Source organism: Lacerta agilis, chromosome 4, assembly GCF_009819535.1.
Source record: "Lacerta agilis isolate rLacAgi1 chromosome 4, rLacAgi1.pri, whole genome shotgun sequence".
NCBI classification, from domain to species: Eukaryota; Metazoa; Chordata; class Lepidosauria; order Squamata; family Lacertidae; genus Lacerta; species Lacerta agilis.
In genome coordinates this window covers 76437641-76465235 of record NC_046315.1, presented here as the reverse complement: position 1 = coordinate 76465235, position 27595 = coordinate 76437641, and the positions used below count along the sequence as shown (strand labels likewise).

The 27595-nt window shown below is 42.3% G+C and overlaps 3 protein-coding genes across 4 annotated transcripts in view; 2 read left to right on the top strand and 1 right to left on the bottom strand.

The window, feature by feature from the left end:
• Nucleotides 1-207: 207 nt before the first annotated feature.
• PROZ (protein Z, vitamin K dependent plasma glycoprotein) lies at nucleotides 208-9134 on the top strand. Its single transcript, XM_033147728.1, has 8 exons — nucleotides 208-468; nucleotides 1076-1239; nucleotides 1676-1700; nucleotides 3411-3524; nucleotides 4761-4892; nucleotides 5881-5966; nucleotides 6310-6424; nucleotides 8221-9134. The coding sequence occupies exons 1-8, from the start codon at nucleotides 396-398 to the stop codon at nucleotides 8736-8738; spliced, it is 1227 nt and encodes a 408-aa protein (XP_033003619.1). The 5' UTR covers nucleotides 208-395; the 3' UTR covers nucleotides 8739-9134.
• A 402-nt stretch (nucleotides 9135-9536) lies between these two features.
• Nucleotides 9537-21522, bottom strand: PCID2 (PCI domain containing 2). Of its 2 annotated transcripts, none has more exons than XM_033147730.1 (15): nucleotides 21447-21522; nucleotides 20786-20859; nucleotides 19776-19865; nucleotides 18400-18473; nucleotides 17786-17851; nucleotides 16819-16860; nucleotides 16364-16418; nucleotides 15699-15802; nucleotides 15373-15448; nucleotides 15150-15291; nucleotides 13339-13439; nucleotides 12444-12517; nucleotides 12054-12179; nucleotides 10794-10917; nucleotides 9537-10072 (listed from the first exon to the last, which is right to left on the bottom strand). In XM_033147730.1, exons 2-15 carry the CDS (start codon nucleotides 20819-20821, stop codon nucleotides 9983-9985), a joined length of 1200 nt encoding a protein of 399 aa, XP_033003621.1. In that variant the 5' UTR covers nucleotides 20822-20859; nucleotides 21447-21522; the 3' UTR covers nucleotides 9537-9982. The 2 variants fall into 2 exon arrangements, with proteins under 2 accessions (XP_033003621.1, XP_033003622.1); XM_033147731.1 differs by lacking the exon at nucleotides 21447-21522 and adding an exon at nucleotides 21275-21297.
• A 2031-nt stretch (nucleotides 21523-23553) lies between these two features.
• The window catches only part of CUL4A (cullin 4A), a 33525-nt gene continuing 29483 nt past the window's right edge, over nucleotides 23554-27595 (top strand). The window contains exons 1-2 of the mRNA XM_033147727.1: nucleotides 23554-24028; nucleotides 26943-27058. Coding sequence (XP_033003618.1) covers nucleotides 23854-24028; nucleotides 26943-27058 — 291 coding nt within the window. The 5' untranslated portion in view covers nucleotides 23554-23853. The remainder of the gene's footprint in view (nucleotides 24029-26942; nucleotides 27059-27595) is intronic.

Genomic DNA, 27595 nt, shown 5'->3' with positions numbered 1-27595 from the left:
ACAACAGGCTGGCATGATGAAGTTCTAGGGTATTTCAATGCCCTTGCCTGTTTACGGAACCCAATTTGCTTTCAGCTGCTGAGGGAAGGGGGTTGAGTGGGTTGAAATATCTTGCCACAACACTGAGTAAGTTTTGGTCACTTGTGCCCTACCTCTGCAGTTTAGTTTCAGAATTTAGAGAGATACCCTGGAATGCTTCCTGCCACTTGTTTTCTGTTTCTGTAGGGAAGAAATCCTTTCTTTCAGAGCTTCCATTTGTAAACATTAGGTCCTGCCATTGCCCTTCTGTTTTCTTACTGGATTCTTGAACTTTAAACTTTGGTCATTCAGTAACTTCACGCAAGAGCTAGCTGCTAAGCAGGCGAAATCCAGTTAACTGTTCCAAGGGAACCAAAATGGGAACTCACAACTACTGGACAATATGGGTTCTCTTCCTTGCATTCATTTTTCATCAGGCAGAATCAGCAGGTATGGTGTTTTGTCCACAACAGTGTTAATTTGCCATATATATATGAATGAACATGGGAGTCGGGGGCTTTTAGACTTGTCATTTAATCTGTATCTTTGAGAGTTACTCCCCTCCAAAACAGTCTTCTTCCGTTAATGTTTAGATGAAAACTTAGTTGGTTTGACTCACATAGGCAGATTCCGTAATTTATATAGATGCAGTTTATTTGGTAGTAGAGATTGGAGTGAAATTTGATTTGGTTCACATTTTAAAAGCCAAGTTGACCAAATTTGCACTTTCTGAAATAATAAGCGCATATATATATGTGAGATCTCAGCAATAGAGTCTGCTTCATCAGATGCAACCAAAATTAGTGGTTCGGTCACATGGTCTGTGAAATACATTTCAAAGTTGTGGGACACTTTTGCCAGTGGCACCACCCACCACTAGCACAACCTGCTCAAAAGGGTGCCTAGAAAGGTTGAAGAAGTTTCCCTAGCTTGACTCTACAGAAGCTATTCTGATCCCTCCATGCATAGGAAGCGAAATGCACATGGAGAGAGATTGCGCCCAGTAGGTTTGTGGGCAAAATCTATTTGCTCCCCTCCACCTTTCCCCTCTTTTCAGTGTTTCTGTCGGCCAGGGATGCAAATCAAGTTGTTGCAAGGTCTAAGCGTGCCAGATTCGTGTATTTCGAAGAGTTCCTCCAAGGTAATTTGGAAAGAGAATGCCTTGAAGAAAGGTGCACATACGAAGAGGCTAGAGAAGTATTTGAAGACATTGAGAAAACTGTATGTATTCTAAACTTTTCCTTTATGGGCGTATCAATCAAGCTGTAGTCCTGGCATAGAAATCCAATTCATGACGCAATCATTAAGATTGCTGAACCAATGATAAATTATTCAGATATAACCATTCTTGCACTATTTTTCATAACAACCCTGTGAGGTAGGTTAGGCTGAGTGGAGATTAGAACTCTGATATTCCAATTCCTAGTACGGCACTCTAACCACTGTACCACATTGGTTCTCATCCCTTACTATTAAGGATCTTTTAAGCAGTCTTTCTGACCCCATTAACTTTTTCTGTCCAAAATCACACAGAGAAATCATCAGAGAAATCAGGTGGAAATCTTATATTTGGTATGATATGTTGCTAGTAAAAAGAGAGAGAGAGAGAGATGGTCCACTGTTAAAAACAAAACAAAAAATTATATTTCCCCCCCAGGACAAGTTTTGGAATGGCTACTTTGGTAAGTAGTTTTTCAGTTTCGTATTTCATTAATTTTTATTGGATATTATATTAAAAACTAAGGAATTTATTGGAGTTGCTCATTATACTAAAAGAAATCTGTTGACAATAGAGCATATGTTATGAGGTTAATATAGCCCTTCCTTTTGCTCTTTTATTTTGTGACAAGACATAAATAAGGAATAAGGAAGAAATAATTTATTGGCCAAGTACATTTTCCAACATACTTGAATTTTGCTTCGGCTACATTGCAGTGTAAACATACCTTATACAAACACTGTTCCACTCACAATACAATGACTGCAAAGAAACCCACCCATAACTGGCCTCCCCTTCTGCTACACAACTACGAATTTAACAATTTAATGGCACAAGGGAAAAACTGTTCCTGTGCCTGGCCATTTTTGTGTATAAAAGTCCTGTAGCGACGTCCAGATGGAAGTAGATCAAATAGATGATGACCGGGATGCAAAGGATCCGCGACAATTCCCTCTGCTCTCTTCCTAACTCGGGTAGCATAGTGTCTCTATTGAAGGCAAGCTAGCACCAATTACCCTTTCTGCAATTCTTACTGCTCGTTGGAGCCTTTTCTTGTCCATCTTGGAGGCTGTGCCGTACCAGGCAGTAATAGAATTAGAGAACAGTTTCAATGATGCCTCTGTAAAATTGGATCAACACTTCCTGGGGCAATTTAAATTTCCTTAGTTGACACAGGAAATACAACCTCTGGTGAACCTTTTTAATAATACTATTGATGTTGCTTGATCAATTTAAGTTTTGAGAAATTATAGAGCCTAGGAACTTAAAGGACTCTACTGCTACAACCATGTTACCAAGGATGGAAAGTGGTAAATAACAAGTACATTCAATTCCTCCAGCTCTCCTCCATTCTTGGACTTGCCTCATGAACTGGATGATCACAGAAGTAGGGTGTGAGCCAAATTATTGTAGAAAATTTGCCCTTGAAATAAGTGATGAGGCAAACCACTCCAGTTAGGCTTTGTCCAATTAGTAATTTAGTCTAGAAAACCCAATTATTCCGTTTCAAACTTGGAATAAATCTAAACATTTCCCAAGTCCACTTATGTGCCAAATTGACTTATCTGGTACTTGGCACTCTGCCACAGCTGTGAAACAGATGCCAGAAGTGCAGGAAAATAGAGTTTGCACGTTTTTGCCAGGAAAGTTGAATTTCCCAGCATTCCAGGCACAGCTGCTTTCCAAGTGTCAAAGGGCCATAGCTCACTGGCAAAGAATCTGCTTTGCATGCAGAAGGTCGCAGGTTCGATCTTTGGCATCTCCATGTGGGAGATATTCCCTGTACAAAACCCTGGTGAGCCGCTGCCAATCAGCATAGACAACTGAGGTGGACCATTGGCCTGACTCAGTTTAAAGCAGCTTCTTATGTTTCAAAGGGTATAAATTTCTGCCCTTCCTACTGCAGAAGCAGCAGCAAGCAAGTAGGCAGAAAAATTGGGTTCAGAAGCAGCTTGGATACAGATTAACTTGATGGTATAATGCCTTCCAAGAGTTGCCAAGATTCACATTCTTAAATCAGTACTACCGAAACTGGACAACATCCCTTGTTGAAATGTGGGCTCTTAGAGCAGAGGGAATGGGGTTCACAAAAACAATATCGATGCAGCAGCAGAAAATATTCTCACTATTCTAAATGTATTTACTAATAGTATTTCCTCTCTCCACCCCTCAGATGGTACACCATGTTCCTCCAACCCCTGCCTGCATAATGGCGTATGCAAGGACAGCATCCGAAGCTACACATGTGATTGTAGAGATGGCTTTGAAGGAGCCAACTGTGCTTTTGGTAAATGGCAATGTTTTCTTTATAAAAAGGCATGTGCCACATCATTTCCTAGAAGACTGTGAAGGAATCTCTCTAAATATAACATTGTGCCACCAGATGGTGATGTGGAGTCCCATTTTTCTCTACCTGTTTCGCCTGTTTAAATTTACAATGCTGTAACCTGAAATGCTTCTTTGGTGTGTCTAGATCCAGCCTATGTCAAGTAATATCATTACTCATTACTAATCTCTATATTCCAACAATAGCTAACTAGGTACCATAGGAAAATTCACAAGGGCATTGTACACAATTGTCCCCCTTTCTGTCTGACAAGCAAGATATTACATATTTGATCCTTCCATTTGCGGATGGAACTGAGATCTAGGGAGATGCTTCTACTTTAAAACAGATGGTGATGGGAGGTGATTTCCACCAATGGGAGGTGATTTCCACCCTTCCTCCTACAGCTTCTCATGCCACCTCCACGTTGCTTGTGGGAGGGTCTTAACAGCCACATCCTGAAGAGATTTTCAGGATACATGGAGGGCTTCAGAGAGAATAAATTGATGAGTCACCTCTTCCCTAAGAATATCCCATGGGTGGAATTCTGGACCTAACTTGCCACTTCTGATCATCAAGGCAGTTGTTCTTCATGCGAATGATGGATGATGTGTGAATTACTTTCTTTTTTGTTTTGTTTTAATTTTATTTCCAAGATGTAAACTCTTTGACTTCCATAGTCAAAAGTGAAATCTGACCATTACAGCTGGATTACAGCTTTAGTCTTTGCTGGAAAACATTGCTGCCAAGAATTAATGGATGCTGCAAGTGTCATGTATCTCACACAAAAATAGGGACTAATGGTTAAGCCTGTACATGCTGGAAAAATAATTGAGCATAAAAAAACAAATGCAATCAATATTAGGGAAAGGGAGCCCATGTTAATTTACGCAAGATAATTTCAGCTGATTGTTAATTTTGGGTGGGATCTGATATAGTGCAAGCTGGCATCTGCTTGCTCAACATGACTTCTCCTTCGTTTCTTCCCTCCTGAAGTCCCCCAAAACTGCTTTGGAGTTTTGAGGAAGCCCTTAGATTAGATTTTGGGAGGTACACCAGAGACTGGAGCAGAGAGAAGTGAAACCAGAAGTCCTGTTGTGCAAGGATATTTCATCTGCATAAGTGAGTGGACATCACTGGACATTGTCCTTTGTTTAAATGCTTGTTCTGTAGTTTTAAATGTCACCCCCCCCGTAGCTAAAAATGAGTGCCGCCATGAAATAAACGAGGGTTGCCAGCACTTCTGCTATCCAGAACTGATGTCGTACCGCTGTTCGTGCGCAAAAGCCTATGAACTTGGGAAAGATGCTAAATCATGCCTTCCCCAAGGTAAGTCTAGAAAATGGAAAAGAAAAAAGAATATTTTAGGAGGCAACAATACAGACCAATGTACCATAGTAGTTAAGAAAATGAACTGTGATTCAAGTCATCACAGAAGTCATAAAATCCAGTGGATGCTTTTGGCAAGCCTCTGACGGCCGCATTCTTCCTTTTCTATAGAACGGGGATAGCTGTCTCTCTTACAGGGTTGCTAAGGATTGCAAGGATATTTTTTTTTTTCTGAGAGCCCTTATGGGAAATCCCTGTACAAAGACTGGATGATATCCACCCTCATGTGAATCAGTGCTTGTGCAATGAAATTCTCTTTTCTGGTCCTTTGTCTCCCAACTCTCTGGAGGTGGGGAAGCTGCGGTGGGGAGGGGAGGGGAGGAAGAGGAAGTCCCATTCTGCTCCTGGGGGTTCCTTCCATTCATAACTGGGCACTGCTGGTTGTCCCCTGTGGTTGTTGTTATTATTACTACTACTATGAGAAAAAGGTTTATCATTATGATTGGTTGGAGTATGCATAAAAAGGTGACTGACCAGTTATTTTTGCAGGTGTGTGTGTGTGTGTGTGTGTGTGTGTGTGTGTCATTGCAACATTGCCCCAAAGCACAGTACCTTCCCCACCAACCCATAGGAATAAGTTACTTTTTCTTTCCTGTGGAAGAAAGTAAACCAATTACATTCATAAATTTGTGACACATGCACATCGTCCTTAAAACTCATGCATGCTAGGTATAAAGCCCAAGCCTTCTTGGCGATGCAAATCTGAAGGGGAGAAACAAATACTGTACCTAATTTCAGAGTTGTGACAAAACTATAGCTAAATGGAAAGGAACTGTGCTTGTTTTCGTCATCCGAGGATCTGATTTCATGTTGGGTTTGGTGGTGTGTCTGGGCTTCCCCCCCCCCCAAAGAAGTTAATATTAAAAATGAATGAAAGTCCTGGAAGCCACCCATAGCATTTCTCCATATTTTTACATACCATTGTTAGATCAGTGTGCATGCGGCAGACATAAAGACCACTTGCCAGAGCAGCTGGATACAACCGAAACAATCCAGAGAGGATTCCCTTGGCAGGTATGTGAAATGTTGAACACAGCCTTTATCTAGACTTGCTGTAAATATGTGCCTAACCAGTGCTTAGGCAGGTCTGCCTCCCATTTTCCTTGCTCAGACCACAACTTGCTCTCTTCCCTCCTCTCAACTGCCACTCTACTGTAAACTTTTGCCCAATTTGCAGAGCACTCAACATGCCTTTGACTGGTTGTGGTTACGCCAGAAATTAGCTTTTCTTCTGTAATGGTGTGTTCCCTAACGCTGTGCTCTGAGCAGCAGTGGGGTGCAGAAGAACAACGTGTCCTGCCCTATGTACTTAAAATTTACTAAATTAGAGCCATATACTGTCTTCCGTGCTTTCAAGGTCCTGCTCTTGAACTCAGAAGGAGAATGGTTCTGTGGTGGTGTTCTACTGAAAACTAACTTTGTCTTGACTACAGCTGAATGTGCACGGCTGACTCCCGTCAACGCTGTGATTGGTAGGTAGCCAAATGACCCTTTTGTCAGGTTGCATTTCTTAGTACATAAAGTATTGATCTGTTGTGTGGAGATCTTTCCTATTCTACTTAATTCAAGAGGGTTCTGGAAGCTTCTCTATGTGAAAGAAACTAACAGAAGGTTCATGATGTTTGGGTTATTCCTTCAGAGAAGCAGAGTGCAGCTGGGTTAAACCGGTTCTGTTATCTCTTTCTGTCAAGGTCATGCTGACTATAATAATAGGCCAGATGGAGCCTGGGTTTCACACTTTCTGTTTCTGCATCTTTTCCTTCTGGTGTAGTGTTCTGTACATAGTATGCTTAGTGTTAAGTTTTAGACTTTGTAAGTTTGAGTTAAGTCTGCTGCAACTGGATTTCTTATAGACAGTGCCAATCCTGAATGTATTGGATTTGTGACCATTATGCTCATTTGTCTTCAGTAGCAGTAAAGCTCTGCTGGATGAAATGCCTCTGCTGCATTTTTGGGGAATCCTGCAAGGTGTTTAAATTGTTACTCTGCTAACTATACATAGGACGCGGGTGGCGCTGTGGGTTAAACCACAGAGCCTAGGGCTTGCTGATCAGAAGGTCGGCGGTTTGAATCCCAGCGAGGGGGTGAGCTCCCGTTGCTCGGTCCCTGCTCCTGCCAACCTAGCAGTTTGAAAGCACGTCAAAGTGCAAGTAGATAAATAGGTACCGCTCCGGTGGGAAGGTAAACGGCGTTTCCGTGCGCTGCTCTGGTTCGCCAGAAGCAGCTTTGTCATGCTGGCCACATGACCCAGAAGCTGTACAACGGCTCTTCGGTCAGTAACGCAAGATGAGCGCCGCAACCCCAGAGTCGGACCTAATGGTCAGGGGTCCCTTTACCTTTACTTTAACTATACATAGGAATCTACTCTGGATCAGTACTGAGTAGAATTTCAATGACACCTTTATCTCCATTTTGAAAGCTCACAGTCATCTCAGGCATGTCTCCTCTCTGCAATGCAAAAGCGCATGAAGGTACTTTTCATGCACTTACATTTCACACTGGGTGTTGTGCGGGAACTATTATTAACAAGACTGCAACCACTTTGGTTCAGGCAATTGGTGTAGATAACCAACAAAAGATTACACTTCACCATTGCATTCCAAGATAAGCAGACGACTGCGACACATGCCCAATCTTACCAAATCCGTATTAAGAGTTGTAAGAATTCTAGAGAACTTTTCTAGCTTTGCCAAGTCAACCCACTCAGGATTTGACCTGGGCAAGTGTAAATGACATTTTCAACAACAGTAAGGTTGTAGCATTGTAGCATTCTGTGGTTTCTCTTCTTTTTGCCCCTATAAAAATTGGGGTGAAAGGGCAGTAAACATACACATGAATTCCTGCGAGTTCCATATCAAACGTTTGCTCTTCTAACCAAAAAAGGATTTGCTGACAGTCCAGATGCATTTGGAAACTAACAGTATTGCCTGAACAAAATAAAATAAAAAATTCCTTCCAGTAGCACCTTAGAGACCTTAAGTTTGTTCTTGGTATGAGCTTTCGTGAAGAAGTGTGCATGCACACGAAAGCTCATACCAAGAACAAACTTAGTTGGTCTCTAAGGTGCTACTGGAAGGAATTTTTTATTTTATTTTGTTTTGACTATGGCAGACCAACACTACCTGTAACTGGAAGTATTGCCCGAGTATAACGTTGTTAAGGCCTATTGAGAAATGGCTATGTGGTTATTCCAATTCAAGGCACTATGTGAGCCTATTCCAAGGAAATGCTATTGCAACAACTAACGGGTACATCATTACTTGCACAGGAATCAACAGGCTGCAAAGAGCTAGGCAAGAAATACCCGTGAAACAGATAAATATACACATCCGCTATGATAGCAACACCGGTGAGAACAACTTGGCTTTGCTCGAACTCGAACAGCACATTGGCTGCAGCAGCCACCACCTGCCCATATGCATCCCAGAGAGGGATTTTGCGGAGCACGTGCTGATTTCAGAACGGGAGGCCACTCTCAGTGGCTGGAAAGCTGATGGAAATAACTCCACAGGTTCAACGGCAGAGCTGTCAGTTTCGTACCTCAACGGAGACGAATGCAAGCAAATCCTCAACAGGACACTGATAACAAGGGAATTCTGTGGCTATAGTCGTGAAGTATCAGGAGAACTACTGGCTAGAGGTAGCTTTAGTGCTGTTGACTATAAAGGCACTTGGTTTCTGACAGGTGTTTTAGAACCATGGGCAACAGAAGCAACTAAGTGGGAAACACTTATATTCACTAAGACGACACGATACATGATGTGGTTTAAGCAAAAAATGGACTAATTGAAAGCAAGGGCAGAGGAATATGTGGAATGGCAAGGCCCAGCATTTGTATGTATTTGTGTAGTTGTAAAAATTAGGTGCACTTAACTGTTGAAAATAAAACTTTTTGCCCTGACCTATGCATTTTAACAGAACACATTACTAATGTCATTAAAAAAATAATAATGTAGCTTTATTTACACAGTACTAGCTGGTCCTGAGTTATTGTAACTGTTGGTGCCTTTTGATTTCCATGGCTACATTTGCATGAGTTTTAGCAAGCAAGGCTGCGCCTGTATGCCAGGATTTCAGATAACACTTCAAGACGTTGTCCTACATGCTATCTTGCAGGGGCAATGAAAGCCCATCTGCGTATAAATGTCACCTGAATAGATTGATAAAACTATGGTGTAAAATATGACTATAAATTTATGCTGAAAACATTCTTCTTATTCACCGCTGCAGTCTCTTCAGTGGGGATTATCACATTTGTTTCTGTGACTCCTGGGATACGTAATGCAGAAAGGAATCGGAATGCTTAACAAAATGGAGCTATGCAACTATTTTACAAAACCAGGCAACGTGTTCCATACGAACTATTATTCTTTGTAAATTCAATGTCTTTTTTTTGCCGTCAACTATTTCAAAAGATGCTAAACGGAGGTCGCACACAGGTGCATGAGGAAAGCAAACAAGCCATACTTAAGCATTTTTAAAACGTCCAATTAATAAATAAAAGTTTCAATCCTCTCAGGAAAAAAATGAGGATTTTCTAGCTCTTCTCTGTCGTTTGAACACACAAATACCACAAGATAAATGTTTTCTGTTATTCACTATTTAGTCAAACAGTATCAGATACAAATGATTGCAAAACATATTTTCAACTGTTCCAGCTACAGTAACATTTAACCAAAGGGTGTCAAAAGAAGACACAACTTTACAAAAACAATTTTTTTAAAAAAAGTTTGCAGTTTTCTACAAGGCTTGGATCCAGCACAGTTCCACAAGGGAGCCTCGCCAGATTCTCCCATTTTCCCTAGCCTGCTGCAGCCTCTGCCTGCCTGCTGTTTGAAAAGGTCCTATGACAGTGCAGAGTGGCTTTGGGTGGAAGGAATAAGCAGGAAAGCCCCATTTCATTATAGCAGTCTCTTAAATACTCATGAGTACTCCCAACAGATTTGGTCTAAATGAACGGCCAGTTCCATCCTGCTTCAACAGCAACCAGCGTCGATGGACAGCACATCCCCATTTAGGTCACAGCAGATTCAGCAGACGGTAGACAGTGGAGGAAACGGGTTTTGCTTGCTGACAACAAGCTTTTGGTGCTGGTGCGATATATAGCCTTTGATGTGACCCTGGAACAGGAAAACAAACATTAGTATTGCAAAGGTGAAACGCTTTATAGACTTTTGCTGGAATGAGATATGTACAGTGGTGCCCCGCTAGACGAATGCCTCGCTAGACGAAAAACTCGCTAGACGAAGGCATTCGTCTAACGGAAGGCTGCTCCGCAAGATGAAATTTTTTTTTCCGTCTAGCGAAAACCGCGGTTTGCATTGCTGCTTCGCTAGACAAAAAAACCGCTAGACAAAAATATTCGCAGAACGAATTATTTTCGTCTAGCGGGGCACCACTGTATTCAGTAAAGTGCACAGGGCTTCCAAATAATATCACGTTATAAAAGTTGCTACTTAAATGGGATGCTGTGTAGTTAATAGTGGATGAAAAGCCAGAAAAATGGCAAACCTTTTTCATTTTCTACAGAAAAGTGGGCAATGTGAGAGGCCTGCACAGGATAATAGACATCCTTTTGTACATGTATTGTGGTAGTGCGTAAAACCACTGCTAAGAAAATGCCCCATGCATAATACTTTAATATTAGATTTATAAACTATTTGCACTGTATATGCACAAGTCTATGTATAATCGTTGCATGCCACCATATATGCAAATAACTTGCCAGTGTTCATTAATGAATTGAGGGTTGGTGGTTTTATATAGGCCTGGTACGACAACAACACGTTTCTGCAGAATGGTTTCATTTCTTCATGCTGAATGAAAAACCACGATGCTCACCATATATATGAGGTTAGCTAGAATGCACTGGACTTCATCTGTATCAACATCATTAACTTTCATGAATTTCAGGGCAACCAGAAAGGCATCTAAAGACAGCTGGTGAGTTTTGAGTAACAAATACCTGAAAGAAGAAAAAGTACATCTCAGTTACTGTAGCAAACCTAGATAGGAGTCCCACCATCTCTATCCTGTAAGTACCAATTCATATTTCTGTAAATGGGGGAGTACAAAATACTTTCTCTATCTGGGGAAACCATATTTGAGCCACACCTAAAGGCCAGGCCATGCTAATCCAACCAATTTTTCCCCCTCAGCAGAGATTCAAAGCTGGGTGCGACCTGTTATAATATATGGGAAAAGATTTAAGGGGAAAATAAACCTCGCTTAGTCACTAAAATCTCAAGCTTAGCTGCATCCATTGCGTCCTCCTTTATTTTTGAGGTGGGACAGAAACCTAAGGCTGTACTGAAAGCACAGGATTAGGGGGCAAGATAATCTGGTTATGCCAGTTGTTCCTGAATCTGTCAACTTCTTTACCTTTTAAAGAAGGAAAACAAAGTTAACGCAATGTAATTCGCTTTTACTTCTTGCCCCTAACTTGATTTCTACAAGCTTTGTTCATATCCAGTGAAATGGCCCTAGAAATTTTTTCCAAGATAACTAGCGTCATGCCTACCAAAAGGGAGAGTCGCCTAACCAACAAACAAAAATGGCAGCCTGGTTGAATCTTTGTATGCCAGCAGGACCAGAGGCAGAGTCAAGAGAAGGGGGTCAGAGTCAGTCTTTCCCCCATCCTGGACGGTCTTGCCTTTTCAGGTAAAACTTCCCAGGTCTTTAAACCAAATCTTAACAGGTAGATCTCAAACCAAGAAATGGATTTGAAAACCAATAATGGCTATTACATTAACAACTGCTTCCAGGAATATCTGGCACAGGTGTAAATCTAGGCCTACAAACAGGAAAATACATTTTTAATCAGCACTCTTACAGTTAGTAACGCAAGTTCCTAATTATTAGGCCCTAGGTGTAAAAGGAACCAATTGCTCTGAAGGAAAAACTTCAGCTTGTTTATTTCTGCCATTCAAAATGTCACAGGACTCTTTCTGTTAAGGAAAATGGCAAGAACAAAAGAGGTAACATGATTCAAGCCAAGATGGCTTTTCCCTATATGTAACACCAGAAATTATTATAATAACTCTTAAGTACATATTAATCACAGACTGCCTTTTCAGACAACACGAGTGATATTCTTCTTACACTTTCTTGAAGAGATTCCTGTAGGTGATGATTTTCAGCTTCTCGAGAATAAGGAAGATACCACAGCGAATGAAGAATGTCTCGTGTTTTGCCAGAGCCTCGTTCAATAAAAGAAGGTTCCCTTCACTAGAGGAATTTGAAATTAAGAAGCGTTTTGAAAAGCCTTGTTTCAAGGCAGACGCATACAGCATGTCCTTCCTACATATGATACATAGACATAGGGAAGGATGTGGCTGGACAGGGAAAAGGAGAGCTTTGTTTCTTCTGGACACAGTAGTTTTCTATGCAGTAGGGAAGGTTTTAGGGGAGAGGGAAGGAAGCTGAAGCCCTGTTGTGAATGTGGAAATCAGCTCATAATAGGTTAGATTCTGTCAAAGAAATGAAACTTACCTCACAGCCTTTGTAACTTCAGCAAACTGCATGAGGTCATATTTTTTTAAAAGCTGGATCATTGGCATGTGGCCCTGAAATCAAAGCAGAGTCTGAAGTTGATTTGACAGCTTCAGGACACCCTGCTCTTGAAGAAATCCAGCCCTCTGTTCTGGAATGGTTCTCAGCAAAGTTCCTACTGAGCCGTTCTGTAATTTTCACTATTGACTTGGTGATTCACCAAGCCGGTGCCGGATTTACATATAAGCTATAGCTTAGGCCCCACTCTCTTGCCCCCCCCAAAAAAAATTTAAAGGAAAAAACCCTGGATGTACATTTCCAAAATATAAGATAAAAGACAAATAAAATAAAACCTACATACAGCAACAGTGTTTTGTGTTGTGTAGGCTCCTATGATGTAAGTAATGGGCCCCGCCTGCTAGCCTACTCCCTAAAATATCACTGGTTTGCTCATTTCTATATATAGGGTGCCTACATTCTGCATGTGCAAATGGCTTTGGATACCTATTAGGTCCATAAATTACCCCATAGCATATATTCAACACAAAAAGCGACATATTTTTTGTTGACAAGAGACAGCTGGACATATAAAGGGCCCCATTACCTTCAGTAGCTTAGAGCCTCATCAAACCTAAATCTGGCCCTGCACCAAGCCAAACATAAACTACCAGGTGCTGAAGACACCTCTTGGTTTTGCTGCAAACTAGGAACTTTCAAGCATGTGGCTGGATTTCTCCATGGGTGGTGGCCGTGGCACACGTTCAGCTTGAGAGGTTACATGTTGTGCAGGTTCTCCCTACCCTATACTTGTCTGAACAGCTTGGTAAACACAGATCTAAGTTACAAAGCGCTGGAGTATGACAAAAGGATTTTGATATGTTCAGATGCCACTCACCAGTAACATTTTCACAGGCAGCAAATAAATTAAAATCATCCTTTTGTTTTTCTGGCTGGAGCGGTGGCAGTGCTCAAAGGCAAAAGATAGATACTCTTCCGCTGAAAACACAGAAAGAAGATTAATGCCATGGCTGAAACAGATACCCCATATTTACCAATGGTAAGGAAACACTTTTTAGAATAATGGTGTCAAAGCTACCTGGAAAATGTTCACGGCTTTTTTGTCCTTTATTTTACAGTTTTGCAAGTATTCACACTGAAATAAAACCGGCCTCTGGCGCTCCTTCCCCCACCAAACAAAGTATTTATCATCATATTTGAGTGTGGCTTGTATATAGTCAAGTTTAATAGCATTTATTTCCACACTCACTGTTAGTTCTGTGATATCAGCTTTCCTGAATTGCAATAAGCTTTTGCCTTCCAATGTTGGCCAGAAACCCAAGTGTTTGGGAAAGCAAAAGACTCTGACACACTGTTTTGGTTTTTTTTAAGTATGTGACCTAAGTTGAATGAAAGCCATATAACTTATTTTCACGTCATTTCGCTCCCCACCCCAACAGATATAACTGAGGCTGGCTTAATGTGAAGCCAAACTATCTCTCTTTTTCCCCTCCTACTTTGAACACTGAAAGTAGTATATCAATAAAACTAGAGAAAGAAAAATATATATTTAAAATGCTTACAATATTAATGCAACTCCACGCACTTTAGTTTCAGGTAGACATTACTACAAACTAGATTTAGGACATTAGCAGTGCTTTGGGGCTTGTGCATTCTCCCTTCCTTGGCTCTCTCCTGGACAATATCCTTTTCTTCTTTCAGCTTCAGGGCTAACTATGGGCAATGTTACATTGACACTAACCACAGTTAGAGCAAACCCATTACTAACCATGGCTGCAATTAACTATGGTTAATGAAACCACGCGGTTCAGATGTAATACTAGCCATAGTTTTATCTGAAACTGAAAGGGGGCGGGGATTATGTCAATTTGCATTTCTTAGTACAGAAGTCTTGATCTGATGTGTAGAGATCTTTCCTATTCTACTTAATTCAAGAGAGTTTTGGAGCTTCTCTGTGTGAAAGAAACAAGCAGAAGGTTTATGGTGTTTGGGCTATTCCTTCAGAGAAGCTGAGTACAGCTGGTTTGAACTGGTTCTGCTATCTCTTTCTGTCAAGGTCATGCTGACTATAACAGTGAGGCCAGATGGAGCCTGTGTTTCATTCTCTCTCTTTCTCTCTCTTTTCCTCCTGGTGTGGTGTTCTATATGTAGCGTTAAGGTTTAGTCTAATTATAAGTTACTGCAAGTTTAAGTCTGCTGCTACTGGATTTCTTATGGACAGTGCCAATCCTGAATGTATGGGATTTGTGACCATTATGCTCATTTGCCTTCAGTAGCAGTAAAGATCTGCTGGGTGAAATGTCTCTGGTCTATTTTGGGGGGATCCTGCAACGTGTTTAAGTTGTTACTCTGCTGACTATACATTGGAATCTACTCTGGATCAATACTGAGTAGAATTCAAATGACAGACTATAGATAGGAAAGATTCTTGCGAGCCCACAGCACTCTTAAATGGGCAGCAGTGCATCTGCAGAGAGATTTAGCTAATAAGGCTAACTAACCCACTCCTATAACTTGTGGTTTTAAGATAGCGCTTAAGGTGAAGGTACAAACTATCGCACCAGTACAACACGTCGCAGCACAATGGCATTATAGACAGATGCACCAACACAAACTGCTTAGAACTGCATAAAACCACATCAATGCGCATAACACTTTCGGCAAAAAACAAATAAACCAATATAGTACCTTGTTTAAAGTCGCTGTCAAACATGGCTTTCCGTCCAACATAGTATCTGTATGTAACCCTCTGTGCCATGCTGTATTCATCTTTAAGATTTGAGCTATCAATTGCTCTTATCAGGGGTTTGCACAGATGAAGCTTGTTGATCTGGAAACGAGTGTGACGTTAGCAGAGGGAAATCAACATAAAACAGCAGGCTTGCTTTAGGAGTTTGGTTCAAGGTCGTACCTTAAAATAAATCTTGAACAGCTGATTCACCAGAAACAACATGCCCCACTTTTTGGAATCCTCAATGCCAGCTCGACTATTGAAAAAAAACATTAAAAATGCATCAGGATCAGGTTGTATTTTAAAAGGCAGGATATTGTTTTAAACCTTTTTTTAAAATACAAAGAAAATCCTCTTAAGCCTCTGATCCACTTTTTTGCAAACCAACAAAAACAGCAAAACCTAACCAAGCTGCCACCTATATACATATACACATATACATATACACATATACACATATACACACAGGCTATTCCTGGTCCAATTTAAACAGCGTGTTCACTTACGTGTCACTGGCACATACTCGAAAACAGCTCATAAGGAGTTCTGCTGCTTTTTCCAACATGTCGCCAACTTTGCCTTTGCCTTTCTTTGCCAGCTGCTGGTCAGCCTATCGTGACACAAAGCAACCGAGAGACACAGTCATACCCCTACTGGCAGGCCTTTGTTTTTTCCTAACAGTAACCGATACGAAGTGTAGAACTCAAACATGCATTCGAAAAGAATGAATCAAAACCTCCCACCCCCACCCTGCCTGTTGCAAACACACGGCTGCACAATCAAGGGTCTAACGATTTTGCTCTGAGCAGTAGACATCTTCAACATGTCCTTAAACACACCGTAAACCAGTTCTCTCTTCCCAACAAAATTAGATTGTCTACAGTCAGAACAAGTGCTCTGTAGGAAATGGCTTGGTTTGTAGAAGCAATGCATGTCCTGCTTACACTGCAAACAAGACCCCAAGGACCATTTCTTTAACCAAATGTATATGTTGCTTGAGTGTAAGAAAACCTCAAAGCAATAGGCAGAGCAAGCGCTCCCAAGGCAAGGCAAGTCTTAGGGTGAGCTCAGAAAAACCCCAAGGTTTTCCCCAGATCAGATAGGCCTTCACCCTCCACCCCCAGCAACTTCATTGGCACCCAGTAACTTAGTCACTGAAGATACTACTTACACTATTAGCAAAAATTCGAAGATCAAGCGCTACAGCATACATAATAGGCAAAGCCCTGGAAAAAATAAAATACAACATAACAATGCATACAACATATCCCAAGTCTAACAGCTTATGGGGCAGTTGTAAGTTTGCCTGCAAGCACCTATATATAGCCTTCAGAGATGCCCCTTTCATGGTACTGTTTGATACCAGCTCCCCTACACCAAGCTCCATCTTTCCTTTTTACATTTGTCCTTTCAATCCTTCTTGCTAGGGGCTGTGCAACCTTTGTTTTCATGATTTCTAATAGCCTTAGTTGGCCCTATGCACAACTAATGTTGAAACATTTAGAGGTGGCTTTAAATTCAATGGCATTTTGACATCAACAGAAGAAATGGCATTTGCCTCTAGGTGAAAAGTCCGTTCTATTTAGCAACGGCATAGTTCTCATTAAACGTTTACCAGATACTTACCAGTTTTCTTCTTTGTGTGCTTGAAAGGCTCTCAGGAAAGATGTGCAAGGGTTACGGAAAATTAATACACTGTGATTTATATAATGATGTGTTATTAAAACAAATACAGACAACAATAATGGCAACAGCAACTGGGCAACCTCATGGACCAAGTATTTCAGTAATTCACTACAGATGTTTACCAGAGGGTGGCTGCCAGTAGCCAGGTTGTCTGTATCCAGGCTGAAGCTACCACACCACCAGAAGCTGGCAAAAGTCACTTCATGCCACCGATATCACTTAGACATCTAAACCAAGGGATGGATATAACAGCACTACCAAACAACAAGGTGGTTTTTAAGGAGAAAAGCAATTCCATCCACAATGGGATGACAGTCACACCCTGTGTTGTGTTTGCTGCAGGTTGCGAACGGTGCGGGTTATGAACCCAGAAGTACCGGAATGGGTTACTTCCGGGTTTGGCGGTTTGCGCATGCGCGTCAAATGACATCACACACATGCGCAGAAGTGCCGAATTGCGACCCGCAGGTGCGCAGAAGCGGCGCTGCGGGTTGCATTCTGTTCAGGATGCGAATGGGACTCCAGAATGGATCCTGTTCGCATCCAGAGGTACCACTGTACCTTGAAGTTAGGTGCATCCCTCCCCATCTTGAAGCTCTTCAGATGTTGCTGGACTACAAATCCCATTAGTTGATGAGAGTACGGTAATTGGAGTTGTAACCCACCAACATCTGGTGAAAACTAGGTTGAGGGGAAATATTGTTCATCCAGCCAACAACACAAATATCCCATTTGTCCAGTTATCTAACGAAAGCCCAGCATCTCTCCATATCCTCTAGTTCAACAACATTCCGGATTATCTTCTCCCGGGAATGCAGCCAGCAGCCCATATTGTCCTAACACAGACTTGTTCATTCCTTAGGCCATTCCATAGCAGACTTTTAATGGAGTCAGTCATAAAGGATATTGTACTATAACTGTCTGGCACTTGTAAGCTTCTACAAAATCGTGGTTGGCAACTGCGTAAGTACATCTATCAAGAGAAGAGACAAAGATTAAGATTCATGAGACAATAGCAAAGCTTTATACTATTTTCTTTAGCTAGATTGATAAGTGCAATTCTTTGCATATTTGCTCAGCAAAAAAAATCCCATATCTACCCAGAGTGCTTACTTGCGAGTACGTTTGTTTCAGCACTGAAGCCTAAAAATTTGTATTTGGCAACAGGTAATACTTGTTATTTTCCTCTACACTAAAAAGATATTTGAGCTGAATATTAAAGGGTAACACATTTTATTTGTTACTTTCCAGCTTACAGACTGCAATCTTGTACAGACTGAATAAAGCAGGACTGATTTTCAAGTGAGCATACACATAACCTGGTTACACATTATACAGAGCACTGGGGCTCCTCTTACAGTTTTTCTGTTTTTACTATCACTGCTTCCAATGCTTATGTCCCTTCATTTTGCACTGCACTAAGTTCAATGGGTCTTATTCCTAGGTAAAACATGCATAGAACTTATAGCTTGAATCTTCAAGAATTCAAGCCATAACGCCCCCCCCCCCCCCAAGTTTTACCTTAAGTGGGCAGCAAACATTTCATCATAAGGTGGTTCCAGCACTTGTTGACATTTTTCTTCTGGAGATGAAAGCTAATAATAAATGAAATGCAATGAGAAATGTGATACCTTGTTACATGCAAAAGAATGTAACAAAAAGGACTAGATTTAGGGGAAAGAAACCACCAGGGGAACAGGGCTTGTTGGACACTGTGCAATCAATTACAGTACTGACTTCAACAGCGGGGGGAAAACAACAGCAACAGTTCCTCATTTATAAAGCTTGCAATATTGGCCTGTGTGGCCAACTGGCCTATTGCGCTAACATTTTAAAATTATCTGTGAGAAAATTTAGAATGTCAGTGCATATTCAATAAATGGTGTGCATATAAGGGAAAGTGATCAGATCCACGCAAACACATTTATTATACTATCAGACAAGAAAAAATTATGCATGTAAATCAAGTTCATAAAGTACAATAAAAGACAATGTATTCAAGAGCTGAACATATGGGCAGGGCTGCTGAAGATCCTACTATTTGGTCTATGGCTTGCCTTGGTAATTAAGGTTTTATTTTTGTGGTTCTTATTTATATACAATGCTTAGAGAGATTCATTTTTAATTACCTTGCTTAAAATGTGAAATTGTTATTAGTAGTAATATTAGTGGTATTGTTTGGTACTGAATGCAGAATTAGCATTATACCGATTCTTTTTTGTTGGGATAAGTAAACCACATAGTTGACATATGAAGCCGGTTATAAATTAACTAACCAAAATAATGTAGCAGAATGCAATTATTTTACACTGGAAATGGTTACAGCAGAAATTACCTTTTCAGTACAAATACAGCAGAGCAGATGAGCTCCCTTAATGTAAATGCTAAAGATTTTCATGCTTATACATGTTTACTCGGAATAAATGCCCACCATATACAGTGGGGCACTGCGGTCTAAACCACTGAGCTTCTTGGGCTTGCCGATCAGAAGGTGGGCAGTTAGAATATGTGCAACAGGCTGAACTCCCATTGCTCTGTCCCAGCTCCTTCCAACCTAGCAGTTCAAAAGCATGCCAACGCAAGTAGATAAATAGGTACTGCTGCAACGGGAAGGTAAACGGTGTTTCCCTGCACTCTGGCACTTGTCAGTGTCCTGTTGTGCCAGAAGTGGTTTAGTCATGACCCAGAAAACTGTCTGCAGACAAACGCCGGCTCCCTCGGCCTGAAGCAACATGAGTGCCACAGTCCATAGTCAAGTTTGACAGGACTTAACTGTCCAGGGGTCCTTTACCTTTATCGTTTTACTCCATAGTAAACATGCTTAGTAAGACCCATTCAGTTCTGCTAGTCTTACTTACAGATAAAGTGTATACAGGATTGCAACCCAAATCTCTTACCTGAAGTCTAGGATTTGCAACGTGAGGATGTTTAAATGACACCAACTCTGCACAAAATAGTCCATCTCTGCTGTCAATAGATTCTAACACCTGTAATAGGAACACACACAAAAATATTATAGAACAAATTCCCTAGCCATACCCACAGAAGCAGTAAGAAATATTCTCATTCCTTGTTTTGTCAATTGCCATTTTGGTGAAAAGGCTAGGGAGGAGACCCCGGCACCCTCAAGATGTTGTTGGACTTCAGCTCTGATTATCCCTGGCCAGCAGTTATGCTGCCAGCAACTGACAGTAATTTGAGCTTAACAACATCTGGAGAGTGACAATTTCCCTCATTTCTGGTACAAGAGTGGGGAAACCTCCAAGTTTCACTGCAAGGGAATGTGGCATTCTTTCTTGCACCAATGCAGAGACCAGCCTTCTATATCCCCTGCAGCTAAAAGAACACCAGTGAGCAGTGGATTATTTTATTGAGGCAAAGAAAGGTAAATATTTGAAGAGACTTTGTGCCCAGTCAATTAAAAGGTAAAGGGTAAAGGGACCCCTGACCATTAAGTCCAGTCACGGAAGACTCTGGGGTTGCGGTGCTCATTTCGCTTTATGGGCTGAGGGAGCTGGCATACAACTTCCAGGTCATGTGGCCAGCATGACTAAGCCGCTTCTGGTGAACCAGAGCAGCGCACGGAAACACCATTTACCTTCCCGTTGGAGCGGTACCTATTTATCTACTTGCACTTTGTCGTGCTTTAGAACTGCCAGGTTGGCAGCAGCAGGTCTGATCGGCAAGCCCTAGGCTCTGTGGTTTAACCCACAGCGCCACCCGCGCCCCTGCCCAGTCAATTAGTTACTTTCTAGTAAGAATTTTAATGGCTAGCTCAGTTGATGAGAGTGTGGTGCTGATAAGGTCAAGGTAGACATGTCTACTGAGAAGTAAGCACCACTGAGTCCAATGGCACTTGCTTCCAAATAAGGATGTGTAAGATTCACTACAAAACTGTATTACTTACCTGTTGCAGATATTGATTTATACTGATATGAGCCATTGAAAGGGTGTTGCTCCAAAGCAAGTAAGCACCTTATACTGAAAACAAAACAAAAAGAACACTATGAATCATGATGACAAAATAGTTATTCTGTGGACCACACTAGGGAAACTATCGTCAACCCTCCTCAAATGTTTGCATGCTTGGGTAAAAGGGGTGGGAGAATGGATGTTACCCTAGCCTCTGCACAGCAGGCTATGTTTCAGCTAAATTAAAAGTCAGATGTTGCTATACACATAAGACTTCTAGAAAGAAAGAAAGAAAGAAAGAAAGAAAGAAAGGTTGGGCAGAGAAACTGCAGAGACTATGATCCACCCCAGGATGTCATAATCTACCTGACATGGAAGCTAGAACCATAAAATCTCAAAAAGGAACTCTGCACATGCTCAGAAGTACATTCAGAAAGGAAGGAAGGTAGGTTTGGGGCACATGAAAGGCTCAAACATTTATTGCGAGAGAAGCTTTGCAAAGAAAAAGGCCTTCCGGGTTTCAGGGTTGGAGAGCGATGAGCTTTCTTTGCCTGATCCCGACGTACAGCGCCCCAGAAGTCCTCCACGCTGCGCACCGAGCATGCTCAGAACAACCACTCCTTCGGCCCCCCGCGAGCCCCTTGTTGATGACCTACCGCCGAGTTTCTGCACACGCAACTCCTAGACACGTCGCTTCGGCGGTTCGCGAGGAAGCCGCACCGACAACAACGACGATGCGGTAGCTTAGGAAAAAAGAACTTCCTTTCAGCCGAGAGCTTATCCCTTCGTGGATTGGCTATCGCCACCTCAAGGCGCCACCTACTCCCTCTGCCCACGTGATATGTTCTGCCCTACAACCTGCGGCGCGGCTCCTCGGGAGCCCGGCAGAGCTGGGTGGGCGGGGCCTCCGCTCGCCTCAGATTGAAGGGGGCGGGGCTTCACCAAAGCCTCCTATTTAAATCGCAACCGGCGCAGAGTTCGTGTTAGGGGCGGGGAAGGGTTTTATCTTAGTTAAGGCGATATAAATGACGGGATCAGGCGTGCTAAATTCATCCCGTTCTGTTGTTCCATTTTTGCTGTTGCTTTTTCCGCCCTACCTTCTAGGCGTTTACATATAATCTTTATATGTACGTAGAAAACCACAATACCATCTCTATACCTACCGGTATTTATACAGTAGAATTTCAGTTTGCAACAACCAGTGGCCCAGACTCTCGAGCAAACTATCTAAACCTGTGTTCAGTCTGTGAGAGTCTCATGCAAACCTGACTACAGACCACATGTAATCATCTAACACGTTTACTATTTGCATAATAATAATATATTTATTTATATGCCGGACAGATGGGTGGCATATAAATATCGATGGTGATGGTGATGATTATAATAATAATAATAATAATATGCTACCCATCTGTCTGGGTTACCCCAGCCACTCTGGACAGCTTCCAACAAATCAAAACACAAATGTGGAAAGCAGCAAATGTGGTGGTGCATGTTTACCCAGAAGTCCAACTGATTTCAATGTGACTTGCCCCCTTCAAAGGGCATCCTACATACTGCACAACTAATGAGTGAAGTTGCAAACTGATGTAATACTTGAACCCAGAGGGTCTTTCTTCTTAATAAATGGCCTTTCTTTTTAATAAAGGGGCCTAGACTTGGTGGCAAGTGGGGATCATTAACAGGGAAAGAGATATTTGAGTTGTGCTAGATAGGTCAGTGAAAATGTTGACAGCTGTTCTGTAGCTGCAAACTGGCAAAACCCATGATAGGAAAAGAACTGAAAATAAACTGTAAATGTCACCGCTTCATTATCTTTTGCTCACTGTGAATGGTGCATCTGTGAACCGCCCTAAGATACCCAGGTATAGGGCAGTCTATAAATTCAATTAATAATAATAAGAAATTATAATCTGCAGCAGCACATCCCAGAGGCTTCCATCTGCCCCTGCTGCAACAAAACATGTCTCTCCCCTATGGGTAGCTCTACAGCAGGCATAGGCAAACTCGGCTCCCCAGATGTTTTGGGACTTCAACTCCCAGGGCTTTTTGTCTTCAGCCTACTTCTCCTCCATTGTCTCCTGAGGCAGACAGGATGCCAACCTCGCAGCGTCTTCTGCTTGGTCTTCACCAAATGTAAGGACGACACCCCTACACAGTTATCAGCTTGTTCCCACAATGAATAAACCTGGCTTCTCTTTCCCTACTCAGAATGAACTTGCGTAGAGTTCAATGGGGGTGGGGGTGGTTACTTTATTTATTTATTTATCTGACTTGTCGGTCGGTTTAATTCACAATGCAAAGAATCACATGGCGCCCTTTTACTGTGCAAAAAAAAACCACACAACGTAAGAGCAAAACAAAGCAGAAATAGCGCCTCCCTCGCCCGCGCACCGCCCACCCCTACCCCTTAGGTAAGTGGATATAGAATTGCGGCCTTGGCCTGCCTAACGCCGAGCTGCTACTGTGGAAACGGCGGCGGTGTCGGAGGTGCTGCTTCGCCAGTTGCCTCCCACCACCCCCTTGCCTGGCCCCTGCCTGAGTCCCGTGACAGCAGGCTAGGGCCCTCCTCCGGGCCGAGGAAGTCGTAGGTATCTGCCCCGGCGAGGTGCATCCGCCGACGCCGACGCTTCGGCCTTGCTTTCAGAAGCCGCCCCGACCCGTGGCGGAGGCAGCAGCAGCAGCAGCTTCGGCCTTCACCCGAGTGGACCAAAGGAGCCATTTTGTGAGGCGGCATCGGGGGCGTCGTCGTCGTCGCCTGTTTGCTTGCCGCCTCTTCGCTGTTCCCACACGCCGAGTCCAGCGGCCGGGAAGAGGGCGCCGCTCCGGCCTTTTCCTCCTTCGCTTTCCGTGCGCCCCTCATGGAAGCGCCTGGGTCGCTGAGGCGGCGCTCCGTTGGTGGCGAGGATCTTTACCATTGTCGTTGTTATTATTACCGTCTCCCCCTTTTGAGAGCCGCCTGCCGCGTCGTTCAAAACTGAGAGGAAAGCCGGAGGGAAGGAGGGAGGGGCACCAAGGGAAATCTACACCCCACCCACCCCCGGGATTGCTGGGTCGAACATGGCCGGCGAGCCCCAGAAGAAGCAGCACTTGTCGGCGCTGGTGGGCCACACCAACGGCTTCACCAAGCCCGCTTCCCTGGCAGCTGTGGCCGGCGTCCGAAGCGGGCCGGCCGGCTCTGGAGCTGCTGGTGGAGGGGCCACATCCAAGAAATTAGTGATCAAGAACTTCAGAGGTGGGTGTGCAAGCGTTCCTAGGATGCTGGAGGAGGAAGGAGATGTTCGCTTGTGAGACTTGTCTCCCCTGTTTCGTTTTTTTTGTTTTTTTTTGTGCAAGGGAACGAGTCGCGCTCATCAACACCCTCATTTCAAACGTTTTGTTCTGATTTCTTGCTCATCCCCTTTTGAATAGCTCGTTTCGAAATGCAACCTGCTTTTGTTTTTGTTTCCAACCCCCACCCCTTTGCAGATGTACTTAAGGGCTTGTCAGATTCAAAGGCGGGATTCTAAAAATGGTGTAATAGTGGGTTTTCCTTGGGTGAGGAGTTAGGGATACAAAATGGTTTCTCCTACGCTGTCGGTTTGGGTTTTGTTTGTTTGTTTGTTTTAATGTTACTGACCTGCCCTGTTTTGCACCTAGGGATATTAGGCGGTCAACATCACAAATGTTGATAGGGTTGTTGTTGTTATTTATTGAATTTATATACCGCCCTATACCCCAGGGGTTATCTCTTAATATCCTTGAAACCTGCCTTTCAGTGCAAGCCTATACATACACACACACACACACACACACACACTCAGAAGTAAGCCCCACTGACTTCAATAGCACTTCCTCCCAGGTAAAGTATGCATAGGGTTGCAACCCTAGTTGCACTTGAGGGAGGGGGGTTAAAGAAAGAATCTTAATTTCTTGCCCCCAAGCCTCCTGCTATGTTCTTATGGGTGAACCTGCAATTATGATGATAGGATGGGGCTCTCTAAAAAATTATGTGGAGTAAAAGGGTGTGATCTTGTGAATGTAGCTCTAGGCATCTCAGAACATTTTCACATGTGGCATTAAAAGTGACATTTGACCTAACAGGCAGCAAGCAATTTTAAAACTGATTTGTGAAAACAGTCTGTCTTCTCTGTATCTTTTAAGATTCACATATGTTGATTGTAATGCTGTTGACTTATTAATATGAGTCAGCAGAACTCCAGAAGTGTTTGTTTTTAAAAAGCTCTTCAGGCACGCAAGAGTATGAATTGTGTGTGTGTGTGTGTGTGTGTGTGTGTGTGTGTTTGCTTGCTTGCTTGTTTGCATACATACATACATACAGGTACATGCTTGCTTGTAAATATACTTGAATGCAGGAAACTTGATATTTACCATACATATGTATTTGCTGGCATCTTAAGTCTGGCTGGGGAGAGGTTGCTCCTTGTCAGGCAGACCAAGGACTCTAAGCAACTTTTCCTTGTTTGACGTGCATGGCACTTTGCCTGGTCAGATCCGTCACTGGCAGCCAATCAGGAGCACAGGCCCCTTGGCTTGTGTTGACGTGTGACATCCATTGCCCTTTCCTCACTTTACTGTCCACATGGGACCTCTCTATAGGAGTGAAACTAGATTTTGTTACTGTTATCACAGAGGCAGTTTTAAGTCACATATTTCCTTCATATGTTGCTTGGTGTCCTGCTGGATTGTCTGCAGTCCACCAGATGACAGCAAGCTGCTGTGTACTGCATGTTGTTTAATTGTGTCTAACCGCTATCCACTGCTTTCATACTCTATCATTAGCAAATTAGAATCTGTAGACATCCCCTGAAATGTTGAGGAAGTTAAAGTATGCTAAGGAACAACTAATCCTTTCAATCTGAAGTATACACTCTCAAGTATCTATACCTCTCATGTGTCCAGTTAAACATAACCAAGAGAGAGATTTCACTCCTATGAAGCTGAGCTTTGTATATTTTTTCACAAAACATTGTTACTTGCCTAAACTTAGGTAGCCTAACCATTCTTTCTCACCCTTACTTTAATGCTGCATAACAAATTCAGGGACATATACATACATAACAGTTCATTTTGGAATATATATGCAGCAACAGTTATTACATGTACAGGGGAATCCTATGTATATTTCCACAGAAACAAGTCCCAATATGTTCAGAGGGATTCACTCTCAAGTAAGTTTGCACAGAATTGCAGCCTTCATTTGTTAATAGCTTGTTCTGGTAGTAAAAATTTGGTGTTCCTAGTTCATTTGTGTTCCCTCATAATGTGAATTTTTGACCTTTAGAAAAAAATGCTGGATACTGGCAGTTGCGTCCAGAGACAGAGCCATAATTTTTCAGGTATTAAAAGAATAACAGCAGAGAACATGAAGTGGCTATAGTTACGCGAGGTTAGAACCAATCCACTCCATATCCTCACATTTTGAAATTAGCTGAAAAAATTGGGTGATTGTGATGAATGGATACAGAGGCACAAATTCACCTTCAACTTTTTTAAATAAGAAAAAATGACTCTAAAAATGAAAGGGCTGGGATAAAGGGCACGATGAAATGCTGGTCCAAATTAGTTATGAGGAAGCCAATATCCCTTTAATAAGGTACTGACTATTAACATGCAGAAGTAGAGCACTAATCACCATCAATCAAGTGACAGGAAATGGGATAAAGTACAAATTACACCTGTTCCTTGTACTACATGTGCAGCCTAATCCTATGCATGTTTAGTTGAGAGTAAATCCCTTTCAGTTCAGTGGGGCTTACTTCCAAGCATACATAGGACTGAATTTGTGTGAGAGAGCTATGCACAGAATACTCTTAATGCAGATCATGTGTATATAAGGGTACCCTTTCCTGCACATTTGAAGTAGTGGTTGAATGACTGCTGATTTGGTGGATTTTTGTGTTTTTCAGTGTGTGTTTTTATGGAATGGTGTTTCATATAAAGTTTAAAAGGTGTGTGATCTTTTTTCACACTGTGTTTTATTTCCATTTAAAAAGCACTTTCTTCGTGTTGCCTGTTGCAAAATGTCGTAATCTCCTAATAAAAGTGGAATATGCTTTATTTATCAATTAAGAAACCACACTCAAAATTATAAAGTTGTGAAAGAATATACCATTCCTCACACCTTGTTCTTTGTCTGTTTAATGCAGAGAGACCCACTTTGCCAGATAACTACACTCAGGACACATGGCAGAAGCTTCATGAAGCAGTCAGAGCAATTCAAAGCAGTACATCGATTAAATATAATCTTGAAGAGCTCTACCAAGTAAGAGTTTTGAGGGTTTTTTTAAAAAAAAAACTTGTATGAATAAAATGGATATTTTAGAAGTAGCGATTTGGGAGATTTTCTGTCTGTAACACAAAGAATACATCACATGGAAAACCTGTTCTTGGACATTTCTAACGGCCTGGTGCCTAGATTTCTCCCTGCCTAGATTTCTGTGTGCATGGGGGTGCATTCAGGTATTCTATCTTTTACATGCACCTACACTCCAACTTTTTCCTAACTAAATTCACAACACACCCCATTCCACCACCCCCCGCTCTCACCACTCTCCCACACCCACACTGCCCCCTTGCACCACTCATCCACTCTTGACCAGTGTTCTGGCGATCAGGAGAGTCATGCCACAGTGCTGGATGGGAAGGCGCTTTGGTGTGATGCAGCTGACAATCACCAGAGTGAGTGTCTTTTTGTCCAGTGCTTGAACCAGAGCACCAGACCAAAAAACGGGACATTCCACGATCAAAACAGAAGCCAGAATTGGCTTCTGTCATCTGGGATGTCCCAGTAAAAATGGGA